Source organism: Calonectris borealis, chromosome 36 (assembly GCF_964195595.1).
Source record: "Calonectris borealis chromosome 36, bCalBor7.hap1.2, whole genome shotgun sequence".
In the NCBI taxonomy this organism is placed as follows: domain Eukaryota; kingdom Metazoa; phylum Chordata; class Aves; order Procellariiformes; family Procellariidae; genus Calonectris; species Calonectris borealis.
Genome location: NC_134347.1, coordinates 549,071 through 563,048, shown reverse-complemented (window position 1 = coordinate 563,048; position 13,978 = coordinate 549,071). Strand labels below are relative to the sequence as shown.

At 64.7% G+C, this 13,978-nt stretch overlaps 1 protein-coding gene across 3 annotated transcripts in view; it reads right to left on the bottom strand.

The window, feature by feature from the left end:
* Nucleotides 1-13,978, bottom strand: part of CHD3 (chromodomain helicase DNA binding protein 3) — an 85,470-nt gene that overhangs the window by 23,329 nt on the left and 48,163 nt on the right. For all 3 annotated transcript variants that reach the window (XM_075135034.1, XM_075135035.1, XM_075135036.1), the window contains 6 exons: nucleotides 12,974-13,205; nucleotides 9,010-9,176; nucleotides 7,056-7,233; nucleotides 4,231-4,296; nucleotides 2,614-2,699; nucleotides 1,119-1,252 (listed from right to left, as the gene is read on the bottom strand). In XM_075135034.1, coding sequence (XP_074991135.1) covers nucleotides 1,119-1,252; nucleotides 2,614-2,699; nucleotides 4,231-4,296; nucleotides 7,056-7,233; nucleotides 9,010-9,176; nucleotides 12,974-13,205 — 863 coding nt within the window. The remainder of the gene's footprint in view (nucleotides 1-1,118; nucleotides 1,253-2,613; nucleotides 2,700-4,230; nucleotides 4,297-7,055; nucleotides 7,234-9,009; nucleotides 9,177-12,973; nucleotides 13,206-13,978) is intronic.

The window sequence follows — 13,978 nt, the reverse complement described above, 5'->3', positions numbered from 1 at the left end:
TCCCCGGTGCCACCGCCTGTCCCCGGTGCCACTGCCTCTCCCCAGTGCCACCGCCTGTTCCTGACATCACTGCCTGTCTCCAATGCCACCGCCTATCCCCGATGCCACTGCCTGTCCCCAGTGCCACCGCCTGTCCCCAATGCCATCGCCTGTCCCCAGCACCACCGCCTGTCCCTGGCGCCACTGCCTGTCCCCGACATCACTGCCTGTCCCCAGCGCCACCGCCTGTCCCCGAGGCCACTGCCTGTCCCCGGTGCCACCGCCTGTCCCCAGCACCACCGCCTGTCCCCGGGACCACCGCCTGTCCCCAGCACCACCGCCTGTCCCCAGCACCACTGCCTGTCCCCGGGACCACCGCCTGTCCCCAGCACCACTGCCTGTCCCCAGCACCACCGCCTGTCCCCGAGGCCACCGCCTGTCCCCAGCACCACTGCCTGTCCCCAGCGCCACCGCCTGTCCCCGAGGCCACTGCCTGTCCCCGGTGCCACCGCCTGTCCCCAGCACCACCGCCTGTCCCCGGGACCACCGCCTGTCCCCAGCACCACTGCCTGTCCCCGGCACCACCGCCTGTCCCCAGTGCCACTGCCTCTCCCCGGTGCCACTGCCTGTCCCCAACACCACCGCCTGTCCCCAACACCACCGCCTGTTCCTGACATCACTGCCTGTCCCCAGCGCCATCGCCTGTCCCCGGTGCCACCGCCTGTCCCCGGTGCCACTGCCTCTCCCCAGTGCCACTGCCTCTCCCCAACGCCACCGCCTGTTCCTGACATCACTGCCTGTCTCCAATGCCACCGCCTATCCCCGATGCCACTGCCTGTCCCCAGTGCCACCGCCTGTCCCCAATGCCATCGCCTGTCCCCAGCACCACCGCCTGTCCCCAGCACCACCGCCTGTCCCCGGCGCCACTGCCTGTCCCCGACATCACTGCCTGTCCCCAGCGCCACCGCCTGTCCCCGAGGCCACTGCCTGTCCCCGGGACCACCGCCTGTCCCCAGCACCACTGCCTGTCCCCAGCACCACCGCCTGTCCCCGAGGCCACCGCCTGTCCCCGGCACCACTGCCTGTCCCCAGCACCACCGCCTGTCCCCGAGGCCACCGCCTGTCCCGGGGCCACCTACTTGAACTCCTTCTCGGTCTTGCCGCGCAGGTCGCGGACGAGCCACTGGGAGGTGAAGGCGTCCTGGGGGGGCATCCCCCACCGCATCACCGCGTTCAGGAAGGCCTTGCGCTGCCGCGTGTTGAAGCCCAGCACCTGGGGGGGCACGGGGGGGTCAGGGGTGGGGGCCGGGGGTGTCTGGGGGGGCATGGGGGGGCCAGGGGTGTCTGCGGGGGCATGGGGGGGTCAGGGGTGTCTGGGGGGGCATGGGGGGGGTCAGGGGTGGGGGCCAGGGGTGTCTGGGGGGGCATGGGGGGGGTCAGGGGTGTCTGGGGGGGCACGGGGGGGGCCAGGGGTGTCTGGGGGGGCATGGGGGAGGTCATGGGTGCGGGGGGCCAGGGGTGTCTGCGGGGGCATGGGGGGGTCAGGGGTGTCTGGGGGGGCGTGGGGGGGGTCAGAGGTGGGGGGGCCAGGGGTGTCTGGGGGGGCATGGGGGGGTCAGGGGTGTCTGGGGGGGCATGGGTGGGTGGGAGGGTCAGGGGTGTCCGGGGGGTCATGGGTGGGGGGGGTCAGGGGTGTCTGGGGGGGCACGGGTGGGGGCCAGGGGTGTTTGGGGGATCAGGGGTGTCTGGGGGGGCATGGGGGGGTCAGGGGTGTCTGGGGGGGTGTGGGGGGGCCAGGGGTGTCTGGGGGGGCACGGGTGGGGGCCAGGGGTGTGGGGGGATTAGGGGTGTCTGGGGGGGCACAGATAGGGGTCATGGGTGTCTGGGGGGGCACGGGTGGGGGGGGTCAGGGGTGTCTGGGGGGGCATGGGGGAGATCAGGGGTGGGGGGGTTAGGGGTGGGGGGGTCAGGGGTGTCTGGGGGGGTCAGGGGTGGGGGGGATCAGGGGTGTCCAGGGGGGCATGGGTGGGTAGAGGGGTCAGGGGTTTGGGGGGGGTCAGGGGTGCCTGGGGAGGTCAGGGGTGGTTGGGGGTCAGGGGTGTCTGGAGGGGCACAGGTGAGTGGGGGGTTATGGGTGTCTGGGGGTCATGGGTGGGTGGGGGTCAGCGGTGTGCGGGGGGGTCATGGGTGTCTGGGGGGGTCACGGGTGTCCGAGGGAGGCACAGGTAGGTGGTGGTCATGGGTGGGTGGGGGTCATGGGTGTCTGGCGGGGCATGGGTGGGTGGGGTCATGGGTTCCTAGGGGGGTCACGGGTGGGGGGGTCACGGGTATCTGGGGGGGACACAGGTGGTTGGGGGGACACGGGTGTGCAGGGAGGTCACGGGTGTTGCGGGGGGCACAGGCATGTGGGGGATCCAGGCACCCAGGGGGGTCATGGGTGGGGTCACGGGGGGGTAGGGGGTCCTAGGTGTTCAGGGGACATGGGTGAGTGGGGGGACACGGGTAGGGGGGGCGGAACCCAGGTGTCCTGGGGGGACCCGGGTGCGTGTGGGGGGACCCAGGCGTCCGGGCACCCCCTGACGCCCCCCTGGAGTGGCCGCGGTGTCCGGGTGCCCCCCACCCCGGGGTCCTCACCTCGATGTTGCCGCCCACCCGGGCCAGCAGCGGGGGCAGGGGTTTGTCCTTCTCGTTCCGCAGCTGCCGCTTGGACTGACGCCGGCCTGGGGGGGGAGCAGGGGGGGTCAGCACCCACCCCGGGGCACCCTGAGCACCCCACAGCACCCTGACACCCCCCTTGGGGCTTCCTGACACCCCCCCCCCAGCACCCTGATGCCCCTTGGGGCACTCTGACCCTCCCTGGGGCACCCTGACCCCCCCTTGGGGCACCTTGACCCTCCCCAGGGCACCCCGACCCCCCCTTGGGGCACCCCGACCCTCCCCAGGGCACCCCGACCCCCCCAGGGCACCCCGACCCCCCCTTGGGGCACCTTGACCCTCCCCGGGGCACCCCGACCCCCCCTTGGGGCACCCCGACCCTCCCCAGGGCACCCCGACCCCCCCTTGGGGCACCCCGACCCCCCCCGGGGCACCCCGACCCTCCCCAGGGCACCCCGACCCCCCCTTGGGGCACCCTGACCCCCCCAGGGCACCCCGACCCTCCCCAGGGCACCCCGACCCCCCCTTGGGGCACCCCGACCCTCCCCAGGGCACCCTGACCCCCACCTCTGGGTCCCCACCCCCCAGGCCCCTCTGTGCCACCCAGGGCCCCCCCCCCCCAATTCCCCCAGTGCCACCCCAGACAGGGTGGGGACACAAGGGGACACAGAGGTGACGTGGTCGGTCAGAGAGAGGACATGGGGGGACACGGGGGGACACGGGGGGACACGGGGGGACACAGAGGGGACATGGGGGGACACGGGGGGACACGAGGGGACATGGGGGGGACACGGGGGGGACACGGGGGGACGCAGGGGGACACGGGGGGGACACGGGGGGGACACGGGGGGACACGGGGGGGACATGGGGGGACATGGGGGGGACACAGGGGGACACGGGGGGGACATGGGGGGGACATGGGGGGGACACGGGGGGGACACGGGGGGGACATGGGGCACTTGGGGGGACACAGAGGGGACACGGGGGGACATGAGGGGACGTGGGGGACACAGGGGACACAAGAGACATGGGGGGACACAGAGGGGACTTGGGGGGACACGGGGGGGACATGGGGGGGACACGGGGGGGACACAGAGGGGACATGGGGGGGACACGGGGCACTTGGGGGGACACAGAGGGGACACAGGAGACACGGGGGGACATGAGGGGACGTGGGGGACACAGAGGGGACATGGGGGACACAGAGGGGACACAAGAGACATGGGGGGACACAGAGGGGACATGGGGGGGACACGGGGGGGACATGGGGCACTTGGGGGGACACAGAGGGGACACAGAGGGGACTTGGGGGGACGGGGACACACAGAGGGGTCACAGAGGGGAGAGAAGGGACTCGGGGGGACACAGGGGGGACAGAGGGGACTTGGGGACACACAGAGGGGACAGAGGGGACAGAGGGGTACACAGAGGGGACTTGGGGACACAGAGGGGACACGGGGGGACATGGGAGGACTTGGGGGGACAGAGGGACACACAGAGGGGACACGGGAGGACTCGGGGACACGGGGGGGGACACGGGGGGGGACACGGGGGGGACACGGGGGGGACACGGGGGGGGGACACGGGGACACTCACCCTCCGGCCGCTCGTCGAAGTCCTCGTCCTCCTCCTCGGAGCCCACCGAGTACTCGGACTGGTTGTCTGGGGGGCACCGTCAGCACCCAAACACCCCTGCACCCCCAGACACCCCCCAACACCCCCTGCACCCCCAAACACCCCCTGCACCCCCAGACACCCCCCAACACCCCCTGCACCCCCAAACACCCCCAAACACCCCCTGCACCCCCAAACACCCCTGCACCCAAACACCCCCCGACACCCCCTGCACCCCCAAACACCCCCTGCACCCCCTGCACCCCCAAACGCCCCCTGCACCCCCAAGCACCCCTGCACCCCCAAACACCCCCTGCACCCCCAAACACCCCTGCACCCCCTGCACCCCCAAACACCCCCTGCACCCCCAACACCCCCCTGCACCCCCTGCACCCCCAAATACCCCTACACCCAAACACCCCCCGACACCCCCTGCACCCCCAAACACCCCTGCACCCCAGAACACCCCCTGCACCCCCAAACACCCCCGACACCCCCTGCACCCCCAAACACCCCCCAAACACCCCTGCACCCCCAAAGAACCCCCAAACACCCCCTGCACCCCAAACATCCCCCCAACCCCCCTGCACCCCCAAACACCCCCCAAATACCCCCCAAACACCCCCTGTACCCCCCAAAGAACCCCTGACACCCCCCAAACACCCTCTGTACCCCCCAAATATCCCCTGCCCCCCAAAGTACCCCCTGCACCTTAAGGTACCCCCAAATACCCCCTGCCCCCAAAATACCCTGTACCCCCAAATACCCCCGCACCTCAAGGTACCCCCAAACACCCCCCTGCCCCCCCAAATACCCCCTGTACCCCCAAATACCCCCGCACCTCAAGGTACCCCCAAACACCCCCCTGCCCCCCCAAATACCCCCTGTACCCCCAAATACCCCCGCACCTCAAGGTACCCCCAAATACCCCCTGCCCCCCGAAATACCCCCTGTACCCCCAAACACCCCCTGCCCCCCAAAAATACCCCCCTGCACCTGTAGGTGCCCCCAGGTACCCCCTGGTACCCCCAAATCCACCCCATACCCCAACCCCCCCCACCCCCAGATGTGGGATAGCCTAGCCCAGAGCCCTCCCAGTGCCTCCCAGTCTGTCCCAGTGCCCTCCCAGTAACTTCCAGTGCTCCTGAGGAATGTCCCAACAACCTCCCAGTGCTCCCAGTTGCCCTGTACTCCACCTTGGTGCTCCTGAGTGTGAGTGCTCAGAGCACCAGGACTTCCCCCAGTGCCTCCCAGTCCATCCCAGTATCCTCCCAGTACTGACAGAGCACACCCCCAGTGCCTCCCATTCCCCCAACAACAGCACCCAGTGCCTCCCAGTGCTCCCAGTTGCTCTGTACCCACGTTCATCCTCCTCGGTGCAGGTGCCCAGTGCGTTGGGACTCTCCCCAGTATGTCCCAGTATCCTCCCAGTCTGTCCCAATGCCCTCCCAGTAACTCCCAGTGCCTCCTGAGGAACATCCCAGTACCTTCCAGTACTCCCAGTTGCGCTGTACCCACCTTGGTCCTCCTGGGTGTGGGTACCCAGTGCATCAGGACTCCCCCCAGTGCCTCCCGGTATCTCCCAGTCTGTCCCAGTGCCCTCCCAATGCATCCCAGTACCTGAGCAGTCTGCTCCAGTGGCCTCCCAATGTGTCCCAGTACTTTACCAGTGCCTCCCAGTCTCTCCCACTGCCCTCCCAATGCATCCCAGTACCTGACCAGTCTGCTCCAGTGGCCTCCTGATGTGTCCCAGTACCTTACCAGTGCTTCCCAGTGCCCCGCGCTGCCCTGTACCCACATCAATTCTTCTGGGCACGGGTGCCCAGTGCATAGGAACCACCCCCAGTTACTCCCAGTGTGTTCCAGCATCCTCCCAGCGCCTCCCAGTGCCCTCCCAGTGCCTTCCCAGTGCCCACCTTGGTCCTCCTGGGCAGCATCGTTGTAGTTGACCTGCTTGCGCACCCGCTTCCCCTTGCCCAGGTTGCAAACCAGCTCCTCCCAGTGCCTCCCAGTACCTTCCCAGTGCCTCCCAGTGCCTTCCCAGTGCCCACCTTGGTCCTCCTGGGCGGCATCGTTGTAGTTGACCTGCTTGTGCACCCGCTTCCCCTTGCCCAGGTTGCAAACCAGCTCCTCCCAGTGCCTCCCAGTGCCTTCCCAGTGCCTCCCAGTGCCCACCTTGGTCCTCCTGGGCGGCATCGTTGTAGTTGACCTGCTTGCGCACCCGCTTCCCCTTGCCCAGGTTGCAAACCAGCTCCTCCCAGTGCCTCCCAGTACCTTCCCAGTGCCTCCCAGTACCTTCCCAGTGCCCACCTTGGTCCTCCTGGGCGGCATCGTTGTAGTTGACCTGCTTGCGCACCCGCTTCCCCTTGCCCAGGTTGCAAACCAGCTCCTCCCAGTGCCTCCCAGTGCCTTCCCAGTGCCCACCTTGGTCCTCCTGGGCGGCATCGTTGTAGTTGACCTGCTTGCGCACCCGCTTCCCCTTGCCCAGGTTGCAAACCAGCTCCTCCCAGTGCCTCCCAGTACCTTCCCAGTGCCTCCCAGTACCTTCCCAGTGCCCACCTTGGTCCTCCTGGCCAGCATCGTTGTAGTTGACCTGCTTGCGCACCCGCTTCCCCTTGCCCAGGTTGCGCGCCAGGTCCTCCCAGTGCCTCCCAGTGCCTTCCCAGTGCCTCCCAGTGCCCACCTTGGTCCTCCTGGTCGGCATCGTTGTAGTTGACCTGCTTGCGCACCCGCTTCCCCTTGCCCAGGTTGCAAACCAGCTCCTCCCAGTGCCTCCCAGTGCCTTCCCAGTGCCTCCCAGTGCCCACCTTGGTCCTCCTGGGCGGCATCGTTGTAGTTGACCTGCTTGCGCACCCGCTTCCCCTTGCCCAGGTTGCGCGCCAGGTCCTCCTGCTGCTGCTCGTAGTGGTGTCGCAGCAGCTTCTCCCAGTAGTCGGGGTCAACGTTCTCCTCCTGCTTGATGATCTCCCGCTCGATCTCCTCGATCTGCCGGCACAGGCACCGTCAGCAGCCGCCAGGGCGCCCGCGGGCACCCGCTGAAGCCCCGTTGGCCTGAGGGTGCCACCACCAGGTCTGTCATTGCTGTCTCCAGTGTCCCCAGCTCCATCGTTTCTACTGTCCCCAGTTCCATCAGCTCCACCTGCATCATCCCCCGTCCCCGTCACCTCCCACCCCCATCATCCCCACCGCCATCTCCATCGTCCCCATCCCCATTGTCTCCATCGTCCCCCATCTCCGTCTCCCATCACCTCCACCTCCATCATCCCCATCACCTCCATCATCTCCATCATCCACATCCTCATCTCCATCATCCCCTTCTCCACTTCCATCATACTCATCTCCATCATCCCCATCATCTCCATCATTCCCACCACCACCATCCCTATCTCCATTGTTTCCATCATCCCCATCCTCCTCTCCATCCTCCTCCTCTCCATCCTCTTGATCTCCCTATCATCTCCACCTCCAGTCCTCACCATCCCCATCTCCATCGTTTCCGTTGTTCCCGTCCCTATTGTCACTGACCGCACCGTTCCTATCATTTCCATCTCCACCATCCCCGTGCTCACGATCTCCATCTCCATCATCTCCAGTTCCCGTCTCCATCATCCCCACTGTCCCTTTCTCCATGTCTCCATCATTCCTATCCCCACCGCCCCATCATCTCCAGTGTCCCCATCTCCATCGTTCACATGCCCGCTGTCTTCATCACCTCCGTCATCCCCATTCCCATTGTCTCCATCATCTCCATCCACATGGTCTCCACCATCCCTGTCTCCAGTCCCCATCATCTCCGTCCCCATCATCTCCATCCTCCCCATCGTTCCCAACCCCACCGTCCTCATCTCCATCACCCCCATCTTCATCAACCCCATTGTCCCTATCTTCCCCATCATCTCTGTCTCTATCATACCCATCGTCCCCATCTCCATTGTCTCCGTTGTCCCCACCTCCACCATATCCATTGTGCCCATCTTCCCCATCATGTCTCCATCATCTCCAGCGTCCCCATCTCTGTTGTCTCCATTGTCCCCACCTCCACCTTATCCATTGTCCCCACCATCTCCATCATCCCCATTGTCCCCATCATCTGTCTCCATCATCTCAACCGTCCCCGCCTCCACCATTTCCACTGTCCCCACCATCTCCAGCATTCCCATCATCTCTACCTCCATCATCTCCAGCGTCCCCATCTCCATTGTCTCAATCGTCCCCACCTCCACCACCTCCATTGTCCCCATCTCCATCATTCCCATCATCCCCATCATGTCTCCATCATCTCCAGCGTCCCCATCTCCATCGTCTCAATTGTCCCCACCTCCACCACCTCCACTGTCCCCATCTCCATCATTCCCATCATCTCTACCTCCATCATCTCCAGCGTCCCCATCTCCATCATCTCAACCGTCCCCACCTCCACCATTTCCACTGTCCCCACCATCTCCAGCATTCCCATCATCTCCACCTCCATCATCTCCAGCGTCCCCATCTCCATCGTCTCAATTGTCCCCACCATCTCCATCATTCCCATCATCTCTATTTCCATCACCTCCAGCGTCCCCATCTCCATCGTCTCAATTGTGCCCACCATCTCCATCATTCCCATCATCTCTACCTCCATCACCTCCAGCGTCCCCATCTCCATCGTCTCAATCGTCCCCACCTCCACCATCTCCACTGTCCCCACCATCTCCATCATCCCCATCGTCCTCCCCTTCACATCCCATCTCGTGTCCCCATGTCCCCGTCCCCGGGGCGCACCTTGTCCTCCTCACGCACGACGTACTGGGCCACCTTGAAGGAGCTGAGGTACTCGTTCATGTTCTGCACATCGGCATCGTCGGTGGCATCCTGGTTGCGGTCAAGCAGCCGGGCGATGGCCTCGTTGTCGTAATGGATGACGCTACTGTCCTCCTCCTTGTTCTCCCCTGCGCCGGCGACACGCTGCTGACACGGCCTGACTTGGTCCAGCAGGGCCTGGCACGGCTCAACATGGCCTTGGCATGCTCCAACATGGCCCAACACGGCCTGACATGGCCCAACACAATCCAACATGGTCCAACATGGCCCAGTGTGGTCCAAGGTGGCCTCCCACAGCCCAACATGGTCCAACATGGCCCAACACGGCCTGATGTGACCTAATATGGCCCAGCGTGGCCCAATATGGCCTAGCATGGCCCAGTACAGCCCAACGCGGCCTGACATGGCCCAACGTGGTCCAGCATGGCCCAATGTGGTCCAACATGGCCTCCCACAGCCCAACATGATCCAACATGGCCCATCGCAGCCTAACATGACCCAGTATGGCCCAGCATGGCCCAACATGGTCCAGCACGGCCCAGTACAGCCCAGCTTGGCCTGACACAGTCCAATATGGTCCAACATGGCCCAATATGGTCCAACATGGCTTCACACAGCCCAACATGGTCCAACATGGCCCAACACGGCCTGACGTGACCTAATATGGCCCAGCGTGGCCCAATATGGCCTAGCATGGCCCAGTACAGCCCAACGCGGCCTGACGTGACCTAATATGGCCCAGCATGGCCCAACATGGTCCAGTACAGCCCAACGCGGCCTGACGTGGCCCAATATGGTCCAACATGGCCCAATGTGGTCCAACATGGCCTCCCACAGCCCAACATGATCCAACACGGCCCATCACAGCCTAACATGACCCATCACAGCCTAACATGATCCAGTATGGCCCAGCATGGCCCAACATGGTCCAGCACGGCCCAGTACAGCCCAGCTTGGCCTGACACAGTCCAATATGGTCCAACATGGCCCAATATGGTCCAACATGGCTTCACACAGCCCAACATGGTTCAACATGGCCCAACACGGCCTGACATGACCCAGTACGGCCCAGCATGGCCCAGCATGGCCCAACATGGTCCAGCACGGCCCAGGACGCCCAACACAGCCTGACATGGCCCCACATGGCCCAGTATGGTCCAACACGGCCCAATATGGTCCAAGGTGGCCTCACGCAGCCCAACATGGTCCAACATGGCCCAACACGGCCTGACGTGACCTAATATGGCCCAGCGTGGCCCAATATGGCCTAGCATGGCCCAGTACAGCCCAACGCGGCCTGACGTGGCCCAACGTGGTCCAGCATGGCCCAATGTGGTCCAACATGGCCTCCCACAGCCCAACATGATCCAACATGGCCCATCACAGCCTAACATGACCCAGTATGGCCCAGCATGGCCCAACATGGTCCAGGACGGCCCAGTACAGCCCAGCTTGGCCTGACACAGTCCAATATGGTCCAACATGGCCCAATATGGTCCAACATGGCCCAATATGGCTTCACACAGCCCAACATGGTTCAACATGGCCCAACACGGCCTGACGTGACCCAGTACGGCCCAGCATGGCCCAACATGGTCCAGCACGGCCCAGGACGCCCAGCACAGCCTGACATGGCCCCACATGGCCCAGTATGGTCCAACATGGCCCAATGTGGTCCAACATGGCCTCCCACAGCCCAACATGATCCAACATGACCCATCACAGCTTAACATGACCCAGCATGGCCCAGCATGGCCCAACATGGTCCAGCACGGCCCAGGACGCCCAACACAGCCTGACATGGCCTCACGCAGCCCAACATGGTCCAACATGGCCCAACACGGCCTGACGTGACCTAATATGGCCCAGCGTGGCCCAATATGGCCTAGCATGGCCCAGTACAGCCCAACGGGGCCTGACATGGCCCAACGTGGTCCAGCATGGCCCAATGTGGTCCAACATGGCCTCCCACAGCCCAACATGATCCAACATGGCCCAACACGGCCTAACATGACCCAGTATGGCCTAGTACAGTCCAACTTGGCCTGACACAGTCCAATATGGTCCAACATGGCCCAACATGGCCTCCCACGGCGCAACATGATCCAACATGGCCCATCATGGCCTAGTACGGCCCAGCAGGCCCAACATGGTCCAGCATGGCCCAGTCCAGCCCAATTCGGCCTAACACGGCCCAATATGGTCCAACATGGCCCGATATGGCCTCACACAGCCCATCATGGTCCAACATGGCCCAACATGGCCTGACATGACCCTGTACGGCCCAGCATGGCCCAACATGGTCCAGCACGGCCCAGAACGCCCAACACGGCCTGACATGGCCCCACATGGCCAATATGATCCAACACGGCCCAATATGGTCCAACGTGGCCTCACGCAGCCCAACATGGTCCAACATGGCCCATCACGGCCTAACACGACCTAGTACGGCCCAGCATGGCCCAACATGGTCCAGCATGGCCCAGTACAGCCCAACACAGCCTGACATGGCCCAACACAGTCCAACATGGCCCAACGTGGTCCCACATGGCCTCCCACAGCCCAACATAGTCCGACATGGCCCATCACAGCCTAACATGACCTAATACAGCCCAGCGTGGCCCAACATGGTCCAGCACGGCCCAGTACAGTCCAATATGATCCAACATGGCCCAATATGGTCCAACATGGTCCAACATGGCCTCACACAGCCCAACATGGTCCAACATGGCCCAACACGGCCTGCCATGACCTAATACGGCCCAGCACGGCCCAACACGGCCACCCAACATGGTGGCCCAACATGGTGGCCCACCATGGCCTGGCACAACCAACACAGCCTAACACAGTCCAGCACAGCCCGACACGGCCCAACACGGCCCAGCGTGGCCTGGCATGGCCCAGCATGACCTGACACACGCTGACATGGTCTGTCACAGCCTGGTGCAGCACGGCACGGCCTCACACATCTGGTCACCACCCCACATGTCCCATCACAGCCCCGTCGCAGCGTCCCACACCCCATCACGGCCTCACATCTTCTGTCATAGCCTCACATGTCCCATCACGGCCTCACATGTCCCATCACGGCCCCACACGTCCCATCACAGCTTCATGGGCCCCATCATGGTCCCATCATGTTCTTGCATGCTTTTCATGACCTGTCACAACCCCATCACGACCTCACGTGTCCCACCACAGCCTTGCACGTCCCACCATGGCTTCACACATCCCACCATGGCCCCATCATGGCCTTGCATGTCTCATCACGACCTCATCATGACCTTGCACGTTCCATCATGGGTTTGCATAACATCTCACGGCCTCGCACGTCCTGTCATGGCCTTGCATGTCCTGCCATGGCCTCACACATCCCATCATGACCTCAAACGTCCCACCATAGCTTTGCATGACCCATCATGACCTTGCACATCCCACCACGGCTCTGCATGACCCATCATGGACCCATCATGACCTTGCACATCCCTTCATGTCTTTGCATGACCCATCATGGCCCCATCGTGACATTGCACATCCCATCATGGTTTTGTGTGACCCATCATGGTCCCATCATGACCTTGCACATCCCATCATGGCTTTGCAAGCCCAGTCACAGCCTCTCATGGGCCCCCACATCCTACCATGGCCTCCCATGGCCCACCACAGCCTCCCACAGCCCACCACGTCCCACCACAGCCTCCCACGGCCCACCACGTCCCACCACAGCCTCCCACGGCCCACCACGTCCCACTACAGCCTCCCACGGCCCACCACGGCCCACCACAGCCTCCCACAGCCCACCACGTCCCACCACAGCCTCCCACAGCCCACCACATCCCACCATAGCCTCCCACGGCCCACCACATCCCCCCACAAAGCCCGGCACGCCTTGTCCCACCCATCCCCAACCCCGTCGGACGCTGACCCTCATTCTCATCCTTGAAGAGCTCCTCAGTGCCAAACTTGAGGATGTCATCAAGCTCCTGCTTGGACATGGAGCCGGCCTTGGAGCCCAGCCCCGGGCGCACCACCAAGTGCGTCAGCATCATCTTGCGTTTGGCCACCTGCGTGATGCGTTCTTCCACCGACGCGCGGGTGACAAACCGGTAGATCATCACCTTGTTGGCCTGGCCGATGCGGTGCGCCCGGCTGAAGGCCTGGGGGGACAGGGAGGTGTCAGAAGAGGGATGTGGAGATGGGGGAGACGTCAGGGCAAGGAAGTGGTGGTGGGGGACAGGGTGGGGGGACGCCAGTAGGGACGTCGTGGTGAGGGACATGGCGAGGAGAACATCAGAGCAGGGATGGGGCAGTGGGAGACGTGGTGGGGACACGTCAGAGCAGGGCCGAGGCCACGGGGGAGGTGTCAGAGCAGGGGCAGGGTGGTGGGGACAGGATGGGGGACCTGTCAGAGCAGGGGCAAGGTGGTGGGGACAGGGTGGTGGGGACAAGGGTGGGGGACCCGTCAGAGCGGGGACAGGGTGGTGGGGACAGGGTGGTGGGGACAAGGGTGAGGGACCCGTCAGAGTGGGGACAGGGTGGTGGGGACAAGGGTGGGGGACCCATCAGAGTGGGGACAGGGTGGTGGGGACAAGGGTGGGGGACCCGTCAGAGCGGGGACAGGGTGGTGGGGACAAGGGTGGGGGACCCGTCAGAGTGGGGACAGGGTGGTGGGGACAGGGTGGTGGGGACAGGGTGGTGGGGACAGGGTGGGGGACCTGTCAGAGCAGGGACATGGAGAGGGCTGGGGTGGCAGTGGGGGACAGGGACACAGTGGGGGACAAGGGGACAAGGTGGGAGAAATGGGGTATCGGGATGGGTGACAGGGCGGGTGACAGGGTGCTGGGTGGGAGATGCCGGGCAAGGGACAGGGTGCAGGGTGGGTGACACCAGGTGGGTGACACCGGGTGGGTGACAGGGTGCCAAGAGGGGT